Source organism: Elgaria multicarinata, chromosome 13 (genome assembly GCF_023053635.1).
Source record: "Elgaria multicarinata webbii isolate HBS135686 ecotype San Diego chromosome 13, rElgMul1.1.pri, whole genome shotgun sequence".
NCBI classification, from domain to species: Eukaryota; Metazoa; Chordata; class Lepidosauria; order Squamata; family Anguidae; genus Elgaria; species Elgaria multicarinata.
In genome coordinates, this window is record NC_086183.1 from 9319088 (window position 1) to 9334778 (window position 15691).

The 15691-nt window shown below is 45.5% G+C and overlaps 1 protein-coding gene across 1 annotated transcript in view; it reads left to right on the top strand.

Moving 5' to 3' along the window:
* The first annotated feature begins 8405 nt into the window (after nucleotides 1–8405).
* CLIC4 (chloride intracellular channel 4) overlaps nucleotides 8406–15691 on the top strand; it is a 53027-nt gene continuing 45741 nt past the window's right edge. The window contains exon 1 of the mRNA XM_063139941.1: nucleotides 8406–8656. Within this exon, the coding sequence (XP_062996011.1) occupies nucleotides 8585–8656 (72 nt within the window). The 5' untranslated portion in view covers nucleotides 8406–8584. The remainder of the gene's footprint in view (nucleotides 8657–15691) is intronic.

A 15691-nucleotide genomic window follows, 5' to 3' on the forward strand; every position in this document is an offset into this window, starting at 1 on the left:
AAGATAGATGGACTCCATGGCATTGTTTGAGTTGGAAACGGTCTCTGTAGGCCTGATTAGGATGAAGCTGGAGAACGGGAACTGGGAACGACCCCATCCCCCGCGCTTGAGATGCACAAAATACAGCCCTATCCCTAGGGCGATGTGCACTGATGCTCCTGCCTGGGCCTGCATCCTTTTCAACTAGGGGTCTTTTGCATTTAAAGACAACACCTGTCAATTCAGGTCTGAAAGAGAGACAGCGAATGGTGATGCCCGTAGAGCTGTATTTATATACAGGCGTGCGGTTGGCCTGGCTGCTCGAAGGAAATGCAAATCCTGGGCTCAAAATACGCGGTGTCTGTGCAAATGCACTTGGAACAGGCAGTTCAGGGTCCCAGAAAAACAGTTCACGGCCGTCTCAAACCATTCTGCTGTCCTGCATGGAAAAATCATTTCCCCCCTCCTGCAAAACATCTGCTCTACCACCAAGCTGCAGTCCTTCCTGGCACGAGTGCGCATGAAAAGGCATTGCTGGAGTCTTCTCAAAAGGAGCAGGGGCACCATGACCGAACAGGGGCAAGTCCCAGCAAACAAGGACGGCCCCTGCTAAACACAGACAGCTGCGTCCTTGCAGAGTGGCACTTGCAACAGACTGGGGCACAGCGAGATGTTTACTCAGATGGGACAAGCCCAGTATGAATCAGCCTTTCTGCCTGCTCCAGTTTCAGTCCAAAGATTTCCCTAACAAATTATTCCAGGACGATGCCACTGAGTCCGCTACTGTAGGAGGCAGCCCGCGTCAGGCCCTACATGGGCCTGGATCTCCTGCTGGGCCGTGATGCCAGGGGCCTGGCCCTAAACGCGAGAGCCTGGCGACAACGCTCTCTTTGTGCCTTTCTCTCCATGATGCTCGGGCACAATAGCTTTGCTGAGCGTAGAAACCCATGTTTCAGTCTCCCCAGCTCCCCATGGGAAGCAACCACCGTATCAACGCCTCTAGAGCAGCCTTACTGAACCTGGTGCTCTCAAGACATGTTGGACTAAAGGTGTGAGTGTTTGGGCTTTGAATAAAAGCCATTGCGGTCTTCAAACTAGCTCTGCTCTTGTGTCCATGCACTTGGGAGGGTTCCCTCCTGCAGGCTTCACGGTGTTTTCGTACCTTCCCAACTCGTTTGCTTGGTTTAAGGCTTGCGGTGGAAATGGGGGTGGGGGTGGGGAATGGGAGGGGAACTGTTTCCCCTCCCCAATTTCCCCAAAATCCCTGAAATCCCCCTAGAAAAAAAGATTTAAAAAATATTCTGTCCCCATCCCCATTCTTCTGTTTTCCCTGCCAGGCTTTCACATTTCTATGTCGGACTACATCTTCCATTACCCCAGCTAACATGGGCATGTTGGCTGGGGATAATGGGAGTTGTAATCAGCACATCTGGAAGGCACCAGTTTGGGGAAGATTCCTCTAGGGAAAGCTGAGTGGGTTCAAGAGGAACAGCAAGGATGGTTCAAGGGCTCTTCAGCAACCATTTAAACCTGTTTAGTTCTTGGCACTCTCTGTTCTTGGAGTGCAGGAGCTTTGAAATGTTATTATGGTTTGCCTTATGATTGGTGCCAGATCCGAGATTTCCAAAACGGTGTGATGCCTGTTTTGAGAACTTTCCCCCCAGAGATATCAACACGAGGCTTTTATTGCATGCTTGTGATTGGCCACTCACAGATGTTTCCAGGTCTTTTACATGACTTCGTCAAGCTCCAGAGGGGCTCCCACACCTTTTGAGCTTTATTCCACGTTTAAAAAGATTGAAGATAAAGCAATCAGAAAGGTTAATGCGAGATATCGGTAGTGCGAAATGACGGTGTTGCGCTATAATTCAGCCGCTTGAGGACACTGTGTAATGAAACAGATAGAACATTGCCGAGAAATAAGTTTTTAATTTAAATCAAATCATGCGTTCGCTGTGAAAAGAAGCCTATTGTAATCCTGTGAAGGAACCAGAAACAGAAAGCTCTGGTAAGGATGCAGGATTTCTGCCTCGTAGGATGAACCTCTTCGTCAACCCTGCTCCTGGGCCTGTTTAAAGGTAGCTTGATCAGCCAGCATGATGTGCTAGCCATGCTCTGTGCCATGTAAAGCTTTTCTTTCCTTTTTTTGCAATTAGAAGTAGAGGAGCAGGGTGCATTCTCCTATCCATCACTTGGCAATCCTTTTCTGAAGTGAGAGACCACCACAACATTCTTTGAGTATCAGATGAGTATTCCTCCTTTCATCTCCACTGTCCTAGGACAGCAGCATCACTTTGGGGAAATTTAAATTGGTATGGATACAATGGGCCGTGTTGAGAAGACACCTTAAACCATAGCTTTAACCACAGTGAATAAGGCTTCCCCCCGCCTTTATTCACCGTTGTTAAAGCCATGGTTTAAGGTGTCTTCTCAACACAGCCCAGATTTCTGGCTTAACCACTGTGGTTTAAAGCCATAGTTTAAGGTGTCTTCTGAACAGGACCAATATTATGCATTAGACAGAGAAAAGTCCTTCAACTCCCAGCATGGTTTGCTAGGAAATGCTGGGAGTTGTAGGACTTTTTTTCTGTCTGAACATGCATAGGATTATGCCCTAAAGGCATGGGGCAGGCAGCCCTGATGCAAATAATTACACACAGCTGCTTTCAAGCAAAGAAAAAGACCTTGGGAGATCATGGATTCATGTCTAGTTTGGCCTTGAGATGCCTAATTCGTTTCTCATTGCATCCAACTATTCTGGTGTTTGGACAAACATCTGCTGCTGAATGTTGTCCTGTTTCAAAGGGGCAGAACCTCAGTGTCGCTTTTTTTTTGAACATGGCTTTTTCCTAGCACATAGGGTAGGCCTGTATACAATGGAATGTTTAAGCAATGTTTATAGAGATAGATAGTTTTAGGGTGACCATATGAAAAGGAGGACAAGGCTCCTGTATCTTCAACAGTTGTATTGAAAAGGAAATTTCAGCAGGTGTCATTTGTATATATGGGGAACCTGGTGAAATTTCCTCTTCATCACAACAGTTAAAGCTGCACGTGCCCTGCCCTCTTTTAAATATGGTCACTCTAGTATAGCTCTCGATCATCCCAGAGTGCAGGACACGGAATAACGGGCTCAAGTTACAGGAAGCCAGATTCCGGCTGGACATCAGGAAGAACTTCCTGACTGTTAGAGCAGTATGGCAATGGAATCAGTTACCTAGGGAGGTTGTGGGCTCTCCCACACTAGAGGCCTTCAAGAGGCAGCTGGACAACCATCTGTCAGGTATGCTTTAGGGTGGCTTCCTGCATTGAGCAGGGGTTTGGACTCGATGGCCTTATAGGCCCCTTCCAACTCTACTATTCTATGATTCTATGACACCTGCTGAAATTCCCTTTTCTATGCAACTGTTAAAGATACAGGAGCCCTGTCCTCCTTTTCATATGGTCACCCTAGATAGTTTCAAGTGTCCCATGCCCTAGCGTAAATATAAGAACAGCCTTGCTGGATCAGACCAAGGGTCCATCTAGCCCAGCGTTCTGTTCACACAGTGGCCAACCCACAACAGGACATGAGTGCAGCAGCACTTTCCCACCCATGTTCCCCAGCAACTGATGTCCATAGGCATACTGACTCTGATATCAGAGCTAGCCCTTAGCCATCAGGACTGGTAGCCATTGATAGCCTTCTCCTCCAGGAATTTGTGCAATCCCCTTTGAAAGCCATCCAAACTGGTGGCCAACACTGAAACGTGTTGCCTCATTTTCTTTTATTTTTGTTTTTTCTTATCTTTGAGGAAGGGCTGTAGTTCAGAGTCAGAGCACTCCGTCTTCTTTAAAAATAAAAAAATGGCCGGTGCAACGCCTCTCTTCCTGAGGTCGTCGTGCCTCACGTGTAAACGGAGGAGGGATCTCATGTTAATCACAACGCGAAATCTTCCTTCCTCCATCGCGGAACAAAAGCTCGGTCTAGCTAAGGCCTCAGTGCCCTGTAGGCAGTACTGGGCTAGGTGGAACCCATTTTTCAGAGCAGTCTGTATAAATCAGCAGCTTCCTAGGTTCATAAATTAACTAGCAGGACATTTTATAGGCAAGGGCTGTAGCCCAGTGGTAGGACCCCTGCTTTGCACATAGAAGGTCCCAGGTTTGATTCCCGCATCTCCAGGTAGGGCTGAAAAAATATTACTTTGAAACTCTGGAGCGTTGCTGCCAATCACTGACTTGGATGGAGCCATGGTCTGAGTCAGCACGACATGACAACCCACCATGGTTGGGGATTGCCATCTCATGCAGCGAGCGGGAAACAGCCCTCACATAACTCATGGTCTGGTTTAGACGCTGCAGCTCATCTGAAACTGCTCAGCGCAAGGCAGCTCCCTATGTGAAAAAGCACTTAATTTCACTCTGTCCTCTTTGTAATATGCAAATAATGTGTTTTCCGGTTAGAGCAGCTGCCAGGTTACTGAGCCATTAATAGCAGCCTCATGCAATTAAGGGTGCAATCCTATGCATGTTTAGGCAGAAAAAAAAAGTCCTGCATGGCTGGCTGCTGGGGAATGCTGGGAGTTGTAGGATTTTCTCTCTGTGTGTCTGAACATGCATAAATCCTAAGGCTGCAGCTCTATGATCCCTGGGAGGGTTTTCCAGGAGCCATAGAGCATAGCGAATCCCTTCTCTGCCTTTAGAGAGGGAGGTTGGTTGGCCCACAAACATTTCCCCTTAGTAGTGGCAAAATTGGAATAGGGTGGCAGGGAAAGAAGACCAGTGGGGCCCAATAGGTGTGAAACAAAACACAAAGAGGAGAGGACATCAAGGGACAGCAGCCACAACAACCACAACTAAAGGGTATGATGCCCCCCCCCCCAACCCCAGATGCACCCTTTTTTGCCTGTCGGGTTTGGATTTGCCAATTCCTCCCCAACACCATGGGATTGCTCAGCCCAGTAAGGAGGCGAAGTTTTTTCTCAGCACGTTATCTCCATGCCAGGAAAAGCATCGCCCGTTACGTTCCTGCATGCCAAGTTGCAATGCAATGGAAAAGCACAAGAGCCGGGCAGGTGGAAAACAAGAAAGACAAAAGATAGTTCCCTTAATTCTTGCCCAATAAAGTTGCCATGACCCTGTTCAGACGACACGCTAAGCCATGGCGGTTGAGCATTTTGAGCTAAACATTGGGCCTGTTCAGACGACACGGTAAGCCATGGTTAGGCTGCTAACCCTTTTGCAGGAAACGGTTGGAGTAAGCGTGTTTAAACCATGGTTATGTGGCCACCATGGTTAGGAATGGTTCACACAATGTGCTAAGTCATGGCTGACACGACAATGCTAAGCCATTCACAGCAAAGTGTTGGCCTTGTTCCGTGCAGCGCAGGCCGACAACTGGAGACTGAATTTCTGTTGCTAGCTTGGTTCCTGCGGAACACCTGGCCCACAGGAACCAAGATGGCACTCTGCTTTGGGCTCACCTCGCACCCGACTGCTCTCTCTCGATTCCACCCTTTCTCCCTTTTACGAAGGAGGTTATTGTCTTTTAAAATCTCCCTCCCTGCCACCCGTAGCCTTAAGAGCAAAAGAGGTGGTGGAGGGTGCATCTACCGGATCGGAAGAAAAGGTCAGTCCAATGACAGATCAAAGCGCTCGACGGCCGTCATTTGAAGCAGCAAGGCCTTGTGCGGCTGGCCAGAAAGAATCTGGCTGGTAGCCACTCTGTATGCCCGCGCCATACCGAACTCTGTTATCAGAAGAGGGGAGGGGAAAACAATTCAACGGTGGTGAGCGATTGTGGACTTGCAGTCGCCGGGGGTCAAGTCTGCTGATAAGAGGCCTTTTTAAAAAGCCACAAGATATAACAAGCTTGTTCAGAACACGCTGACAGAGCGAGTATTTGCATGTTTGTTCAGAAAGAAGTCCCGTCCCGATGTGTTCAGTGAGGTTGCTTCCAGCGGAGGCCTTTGTTGTATACTTGCCCTGCCCCATTCATTTTATAGGGCTTGGAGGTGGGGGGTTTCCAGAGGAAGATGCCCCCACTCATAACCATCCCATGTGTTCTCACTGCTTCTTCTTTCCTCTTTTCACAGAGGGGATTTCCAGATAGAGGGTTCTTAGCACTACTAAACAGAAGGTATTGCACAGCCATCCCATCTTCCCGGCAGTTTTTTAAAAGATGTTTCCAGCAGAAGTTTTCTTTATTATGCCAGCACCCTGCCTCATTCACAGAATTTTACAAGGGGATCCAGGCATAGGGTGACCCTATGGAAAGGAGGACAGGGCTCCTGTGTCTTTAACACTTGTACAGAAAAGGGAATTTCAGCAGGTGTCATTTGTATGCCCGCAGCACCTGGGGAAATCCCCTCTTCATCACAATGGTTAAAGTTGCAGGAGCCCTGCCCTCTTTTCTATCTGGTCAAGTGGGCAAGGCTCCTGCAGCTTTAACCATTGTGATGAAGAGGGGATTTCCCTAGGTGCTGCATGTATAAAAATGGCACCTGCTGAAATTGTTAAAGTTACAGGAGCCCTGTCCTCCTTTTTATATGATCATCCTAGATCCAGGCGACATCTTCCATCTCCCGGGTTTTCCTACCACCTCTTCCTTCTTTTTTCTTACTACAGAAAATCTGTTAAGGGGCTTTCACCTTGTTATTTATTTTACTACATTTATATCCTGCCTTTCTGCCAAGGAACTCAGAGGGGCATACATGGTTCTTTCCCCCTGCCTCTAAGTTTACCCTCACAACAACCCTGTGAGGTAGGATAGGCTGAGTGAAACAGTGGCTGGGTTTACACGTTAATGCTAACCCACTGTGGGTCGCGTTCAGGAGCAACCCACATGGGGTTACCACATTGTGTGGGGAGTGTTTTCCCTGCCCATGATCAGTAAAGTACTTACACTCCTTGCCCACCCTCTGTGGAGGTACAGGCCCCGGGATGGCTCTGGCTTGCTGTGGGTGTTGACTTACCCCAGCCTTCCTCAACCTATTGCTTTCCAGATGATGGAGTACAAGTCCCATCCCCCCTGGACGGCACCAGCTTGGGAGTGACTGTTATTGCCCTGCATTCGGCACATCTCACATAGAATTGCATGCTAAAAGCAGTGGGTGACTTGTTATTGGCTCCAATGTGAATTAGTTTAGAATGCATAGAGAGGGATGGGCAATTCATGGTCCTCCAGGATGTTTTGGGTTACAGCTCCCATCATCCCTCATCATTGGCTCTAGTGCTGATGGGAGTTGTAGCCCAAAACACCAGGAGGGCCATAAGTTGTCTACTTTTGGTGTTCAGAAAGTTTTGGCAAATTCACAGGTATAGCAGCAGCTGCTGCTCTGTGCCATTTTTGCAACCTCAAAACCCTGCAGAGTGGTAGGAGGATGTTTGGTTTCCTGCTCCATCTTTGCCAAGCACAGCCCCATGAGGTGGCTGGTCCCAGACATTAGGTCATTGGGCATGGCACCAGCATGCTCACTCTGGCGGCCGGTGCTTGTCCCTCCCCTATGCAGGAAAATAGAAAGCTTCTTCTACAAAGCAAAAAAGAAAGAAAACAAAATCTCCAATCCCAAATTAGCACAGGGTGTGGTTTGAACATGGCACATGGGAATAACAGGAGATGCTATGACAGCCTTCCTCAACTTGGGGCCTTCCAGATGTGATGTACTACAACTCCCATCATCCCGTGCTGTCTGGGAATGATGGGAGTTGCAGTCCAACATGCTGCAGAAGGCGCTGCTGAATAGCACAGTGAACCAGTTTTCTTCAGGATATAAGCACAGGCAGGCTACTTAGTTAGTTTGCCAATCCAGATATACTCTTATCTACAGGTTTTTATTATGTTTTTATTATTTGTGTACACTGCTTTGACATCTGTAGATATAAGCACTTTAAAAATATAGCAAAATAAATATGGTGATTTGGTGTTTTTTTCTTTTTATTTGTATTCAGGTTTGTATTTATATTTAACACACCTTGTAGGACTGAAAGATAGGGGTATAAACAAAAACACGAATAAATCAAACTCGAGGTGGACTAGTAACTTGTGGAGTAGCAGCGCCCACGGTATCTGGAGCCCCCAGACCAGCCGCGCGCCTGCGCGCGCACGCCAAGCCCCACCCCCTGGGGTAAAGGGGCGTGGAACTCTTCCACTGCGATCCCTCCCCCTCCTTTCCTTTACGCCCCGCCCCATTCCCCCCGTCCCGGCAGCGCCCCCGCGCTTATAAGCAGCCAGGCGTCGCTTCCCTCCTGGTTGGCATCTCGTCGGCCACGCCCCCTTCACATCGTTGGTCCTCTATCCAAACCTTGATCTTGGACGCTGTTCCCTCCGTTTAGGCGGTTGGTTCCGCGAGCCCCGCCCCTTTCTCGGCGCAGTCCCCGCCCCTTGGTATAAATAGCCGGCGTCTTGGCGGCCGCCCTCTCAGTCGCGGTGCCGCCTCGTTCGGCGGAGCTGAGAGGAGCCGGTGGAATAAGAGCCCTGAACTCGCGGGGTGCGCGCTCACTCGCTCTCGGGCGCGCGCACACGGCTGCGAGGGAGGGAAAGAGCGAGCGAGCGAGCGCGAGAGGGGCGTCGTCGGAGTCTCCACACGGAGCGGCTGGCCGCGGGCGAACGGAGAGCAGGCAGAGGATGGCGCTCTCGTTGCCGGTCAACGGGGTGAAGGAGGGCGACAAGGAGCCGCTCATCGAGCTCTTCGTCAAGGTAAAAGCGGCTCCTCAGAGCGGGGGGTGGGTGCGTGCGTGCGTGCGTGGGAAAGCCGGCTGGGGTAGACTCCCTCCCTCCCTCCCAGGACCCACTCAGTATAGGATGCTGCTCTTCCCTTTCTGCCCCTCCTCAATGAGGGAATCGACTTGACTCGTCCTCCTCCTCTCCAGTATCCCGCTAGGGAGCCCCGTCGCCCGCCGTATTTCTCAGGCAGGGGCCGCCTGAAGTTCCCTCCTTCTCCCAACGTTCCTTACCCGCTCCTCATTGAGGGAATCAACTTGGTTAGTTTCTCTCGAATCCACCAGAGCAGCCCCATATGTTCAAGCGAACATATCGTTTGCCCCCTCCCTTCATCTCTTCCCCCCTCCCTTTATTCCCCCCTCCCATCCAACATACAGCAAATAGAGACAGGTTTGGGGCGGGCTGCTGGACCCTGCCCCTCCCAACTTCGAAAACATGGAGTTGGGGGAGGGGGGGCAATGATAAGAACACAAGAAGAGCCCTGCTGGATCAGACCAAGGATCCATCTAGTCCAGAACTCTGCTCACACGGTGGCCAAACAGCTGTGGTCCAGGGACCCACAAGTAGGACACGGTGCAACAGCACCCTCCCACCCATGTTCCCCAGCAACTGGTGTATACAGGCTTACTGTCTCTGATACTGGAGGTAGCCTGGTCCTGTGTATGTGTTATTGGAAAAAGAAGTCCCACTGCATGTGCCAGGGGTTTCATATAACACAGGTGAGTTGTGGGCGTAAGAAACAAAACGTGTGTGTGGTTTCTCCTTACTCCACCCATCCACACAGTCACCAGCTCTCCAAAAGGCACAGCTCCTTGGCTTTTATGTATGGTTTAAATTTATGGATTGTACCTTCATCCCAAAAAAGATTTCCTTGTGAATATTGTATTGTATTATTGTATTGTATTGAATATCTGACAAAAAGTCAGATATTCAATACAATAAAATGTAAGCATCAACCTGGTGAAGCAGAGAGGTATAAAAACTATTTCAAGTACTCAAAATTTACAAGTCCCTGGGCAAATAAAAAGGGACTTCTTGTTGGTTTTATATGCCTCATTGGTACCTTATTGTGGAAATGAGGACTTAAAAACTTAAAAATGAGGACTGCAGGCTGCCAGTCTTAACATTCCTTCTTAGACACAAAAGCACACAACCTGTGAAATCTGGGTGTCCTTTCATGAGTTGAGAGAGTCCTTCCTCAGCATGGTAACTTTCGATCCTGGTGCGCAATCTCCTCTCTTGCACTCTAATCCAAGTAACCCCCCCCCCCCCCGGTTGCTTATATTCAGTATATTTCCTCTTTGCTTGTCTGGCTCTAGGCATCATCCCCATCATGTGTGATGCCTTCCAGCTGGGAGACCCCAGTGTCCTGTTAACCTTCGAATAAAGAACTCTTCTCCCTGGTGGCCCTAGTTTCACTTCTACACTTCATGTGCCAACCTATAATTCATCTCTTAACTAATTCGGAAACTACGTCTAGTCCCTGAAACCTTATGGCCCCATCCCACCAGTCAGTCCACTCCAGAAGATACTAGACTGTACTAGACAGTCTAGATACTAGAAGTACTAGACTGGTGCATTTCCTCCCCTTTTCATAAATCTTGGTTCCACCCAGTAGCTCTTCTGTTGGGACTTTGACCTTGGGTAGGATTGGGTGAATGTTAGGAGGCTCTTAACTATTGTCTTAGGATGTCAGTCAAATGCTGCTACTGTCCTTTATGTGCAGTTTTAGCCTTTTTTATGACTACTTTATGCTGGTAAGTACTACTTTATTGCTCGGGGTAATTCTTGTGGGAAAAGTACTATAAAACTTTTAAAATTAAAATGCTTAAAATTTCTCTACAGATACTTATTAGCTTTTTATTTGTCTCATCTTCCCTTCCCCTGAATGTGACCCAAACCTGGATTCCGGAAGACAAAATGGCATTTGTTTGGGAGCATTCCTTTCAATAGTATGAGATGCTATAATTAGTGAAGGAGTGAACATATTTTTTTGGTGGTACAGTGCTACTGTCTTTGTTAGAATAGTCTAGGGATGAATAAAACTGTCCGTTCTGCTTTCTCCTACATCAGAATTTTTAAACTCTTTTCTGTCCTGTTTATGAAGAGATATGTGAATTTTGATATTCTTATATAAAAAGAATGAACTGAACAAAATTCTGACCAAGCTTATATAAAAAGAAGGAACTGAACAAAATTCTGACCAATCTACATCAGCCAAATCCAATAGTTCCTGCTATTCCCAGCATGGGAAGGACCACGTTGTACCTGCCATGTAGTTGTTAAAGATGAATCTGTCAGAAAACTGGTGGTGGCTCCAATTCACCACCACAAATATTTAGGGTTTCAAAGACTGCCTGGATGGATGGATCTGCGAGTTTCACTTTCGTCCATGTTCAAATTTAAAAAATCTTCAAGTTCTTTCCATCCAGTTTCTGAAGAGTCTGTGAATGTTGGTAAGTTCTTAACAAAGAATAAACAAAATTCTCACCCATCTCTAAAATAGAAGTGGTGGAAGGCTAGAATAACCTCTAACTTTCATTATGATCCCTCAAATGGCTTCCTTCCAGTCAATGGGGTCACATGGAGTTTCCTTTGGGTGATGTCTCTTGAGCATCATCCTATGGGTGATGTCTCCTTCCCACATCTTCTACAAATGCTTTATATTTTCTCCTTATTTCCCCTCCTCCAGTGTTAACTGTGTGATTAGGAGCCAGTTAATCACATAATCGATAAATGGATTCTTTCAAATTTTACACCATGTTGAGAAGCTACTGCTTTGAAATAGTATTTTGAACATTTTCTGTGTTGTAAACTTGAGTTTGGTTCTGAATGATGAATCTCCTTCTTTACTATTCTGTTTCCCTCTTTTATCTGTAATTGTGTAGTTGCATATAGTGCATCCATTAATATTTGACATAATTTTTAGAGGTCTTAAGATATACTTCTGTAAAAACTTTTTTTTAATAAAAACATCTGTATTTCTAATTTCTAGTAGAATGGAAATGACCTTTTGCGGGATTGTTTTGTGTGTTGCCTCAACCTTTGCCTTGTTTGATCATATGAGATGCTCTGCCTTTAACATTTATTCAGTGAAACCTTATTTTGGGAAGCCTGTTTTCCCAAACAGGTTTTCTTTGCCTCTGCTCTGATAATAAAAAAGCTTCCCCTTTATATTCTTCCCTGCTTCTGTAATACCGCCCCCCCCCCAACTCCCCTTCCTTCTGGCATGTAACAAGCGCAGATGAGAACAGTCTTGAACTGGGAATAAGGGGTGGAGACTTGATTGAGTCTGGATGAAGTCATGTTCTCCAGAAGTCGTTACTTCATGCATGCTATGAATAGTCCATTACTCATTTGCTCTTGGAGGTGGCATAAAGAGAGTTGGCTTGTGTTCCTTCTTCCACTTCTGCAAAGTTGTTTTTGGGGAGGATTATAAGGAACTACTTGGGATCAAATTTAAAATGTAGTCACTTTAAATATGCAGATGAATATTGAGTCATTTGACTTATAAACGTAGAGGCATTATCATATAACCTGTTCCACCCATGTTCTCATCACCTGGTAGACTCCAGGGTTACATGTTCTAAAGTTTCTCATCCATAAGCGTGAATGTCTTGAAAACAGGAATGCAAATGCATCCTTTGATTAGCTTTTTGGAACTGTATGTCTAGGCGTATCTTGTGGCTTTCAAGGGTTGGGCAGTGATTTTTAAAGTTTGAAGAGAGTGGTATGAAGACAACTCTTTAGTTATCAGTAGCTCGAGGAATGAGTGTTCTCATTCTTCCAATGTGCTGGAGATTGATTCTTATGTCACACACAATTGAACTGGCTCACATGGAGATTGCGGCATGTAGTGTTTGAAGGAAATTGTTACAAGTGTTCCAGTGTGGGAGTTAAACACAGGACCATTGTATTTTAGACATATGTGACACGTGGATGGAATCTCTCCCAAGTAAGCAAACTTTATAATTAACAGGCTGTAGGAATGTACTTTGCACACAAAATAAGGCTGGTCTTTACCTACCAAGCAGTTTTGGGGTTTTTTTTTTGTAAAATGGGTGACATGTTTAGGGGAGAAAAACAGATGGAAGTTGCTTGTTTCCAACAGAAAGGTTAAGCATAATCATTGCGATTTCTGCAGTGCCCTGAAAGAAAAATATTTACGCTGCGGGCTTCTATAAATCATGGCCTTTTCCTGCTCTAAAGCATATTTGCAAAGCAACCTCTAGATGCGTAGATGAAATACAGCATTGCTTGTAGCACTTACACTGGTGGTCTGTGGTAATGAATAACTGAGGTTTGTGCCTTCCGCCAAGTGCCTCTGGTCTCCCTGCACTCTGCATTAACTTGCAACGCAAATATTTGCTGTCTTAATGCTGATTAAGCAGAACCAGCTAATGTCTCATTCCCTAAGAGCTTCCTACCACGTTCACAGGTATAATTGATAAAGGAATGTTGCTTCCAGTGTCTAACAGGAATATTTAAGACACACATTTGGATTCTAATAGAACTAAAGACTGGGATTTAATTGTGTGCCCATAGTCAGTTTTAAGCAAGCTGAACTGAAACATGCTGTTATGCATTATCCATTGTGCAGTGTCATGTACAGCCATTGTCCATAACACAATCTTGCGAAGCTAGGCCACAGTTCGCTATTTCAAGGGAGCAGCAGCGGGTCTGAATATTTTGGCTGAGCAAATATATAAATACAAGCCTAATTAGCCCTATTGGGTATTGTAGAGTTGGCAGAAATGTGGGAAATGGCAACTAAAATGGTCACAGGGCTGGAGCTGCTCCCCTATATGAGAAAAGGTTGCAGCATGTGCGTTTGTGTATCTTAGAAAATAAAGTGAGTAAGGGGAGTCATGGTGGAGGTGTACAGAATTATGCATCGTGTGGAGCAAGTGGACAGGGAGACATTTTGATCCCTCTCTCATGATATTAGAACCTGAGGTCATCCCATGGAGGATCAATAGCTACTAATCCTGATGGCTATATTCTACCTCCATTATCAGAGGCAGGATGGCTGTGTACACCAGTTAATGGGGAACATGGGTGGGAGGGTGCTGTTGCATCCATTTTCGTGAAATGCCCTGAGAACTTTGGCGATTGGGCGGTATAGAAATGAAATAAATAATCTCCAGATTAACCTTTTGAAGTTAAGTGGAGGAATGGTAATCTCCCCCCTAAAAACTACCCTGGCACTTAACAGTATACCGCCGCATTTCTTTTGCTGGGCCTGGAAAAGTCCCTGACTCAGATAGAAACAATGTTATCTAAAAATGTTTGACCATAAGGAGTGTAGTGAAACTGTAAGTTTGGCATGCGAAAGAACTGAAGTTGGCCTGTAGCTACCCACTTCTTGGAAACTGGTTGGTTATAAGCCAAAGCTCTTGGAATTTCGAAACACCCTAGTAGTGGAGTGTCACTCTAGAGAGTTGAAATAGTACAATATTTAAATGTGAGCTTGCGATACTTTGCAGAAAGAACTGCTCTTTAACAATAACATAGGATCACAAGGCTAGAACAGACTCCATGGGAATTCAGCTCCCCTCCATCTCTATCTGAAAGCATCCTCTATACCAGGGTGCACAGCCTTTTTGCCGCCAAAGGTGATTCTAGCTCAGGGACTGCACACACCCACACCCACACCCGCACACACACACTTGCGATTTGTACTAGGATCTCTGGCGGAGGGAGTAGAGTCTTCTTTTCAGCCCCTTCAGTGGTCAGATTGTCATTTCTTTACAGCTAGCATGACGGGAAAAGTATTATCACTGTAATAATCTATAAACTGTTCAAAAGCCATCAAAGAGGGATCTCTGTGGGGTGGGGAATGGACAGTACAGGTAGTGGGAAATTTGCCAGCGGCGACATAATCAGGGCACCCTATAGTAAAGGATTGCGGTGGGTTAGGGCTGTGCCCTCCTGTGCCACAGGTTGTGCATCGCTGCTCTCAACATTTAACTACAAGCTTGCTGTGCATTAACATTTTTGGATTTTTATTATATTGTGGCACGAGCAGGAAAAAACCATGTGGTCCATTCCAGAGAGACTATTATATTGGGTCTATTAGTCAAATCCTGATGTTTCATGCAGAGATCCACACTTTTTTGTTGGCCTTGTAGCCACGCTAGAAATGATGGTCACTAGCATCCTGTTCTATTGATCTGTTACCTTATTTATTTATTGTGTTTCTTTACGACCCAATAGCCGAAGCTCCCTGGGCCGTTCACAAAATTAAAACCATGAAGTACAGTTCAAAGTATAAAACAAACAACAGTATAAAAACACAATAAAAACAACCAGGATAAAACCAAGCAGCAATGCAGAGTATTTATTTATTTATAATTTTTTTTATTTAATACTTAAACATACATCAATACAATAAAGAAAAAAAGAATACATAAAAGAATACATAATACATAAATGTTGAATAACCTTAATAACATATATTCTAGCTTAATCTGTTAACATAATCATACTTAACATAAAAGTGCACTCCTCACCACGGGATCTTATTCCTGTTTCCAAAATCTCATTGTTTCTTTTGGAGGTGGTTTCCCACTCCCCTTAGATAAAACAAATTCTAGGAACTGTTTCCATATTCCCTCAAAATCATTCGTTTTTGTTATTCCTCATCTTACTTTTATATTACATGTCAATTTATCATTAATAGCAATATCCCATATCTCTTAATACCAATCTTCTATATGGTAATCCCCTTGAACCTTCCAGTTCTTAGATATCATTAACCTTGCTGCTGTTAGCAAATTCGTTATCAATTCTTTTGTCTCTTTGTTACAATTTAATTCTCCATATAATGATAACAATGCCACTATAGGTGTCTCTCCAATCTCCATTCCTAAAATTTCTTTTATCTCATTAAACACCATTTCCCACAATTTTTGTACAAATTCACATTCCCACCACATATGTAAATACGTTCCTTTTTTTTTTTTGACAACCTCTCCAACAATTAGCTGAGTTCATCTTACTTATTTTATT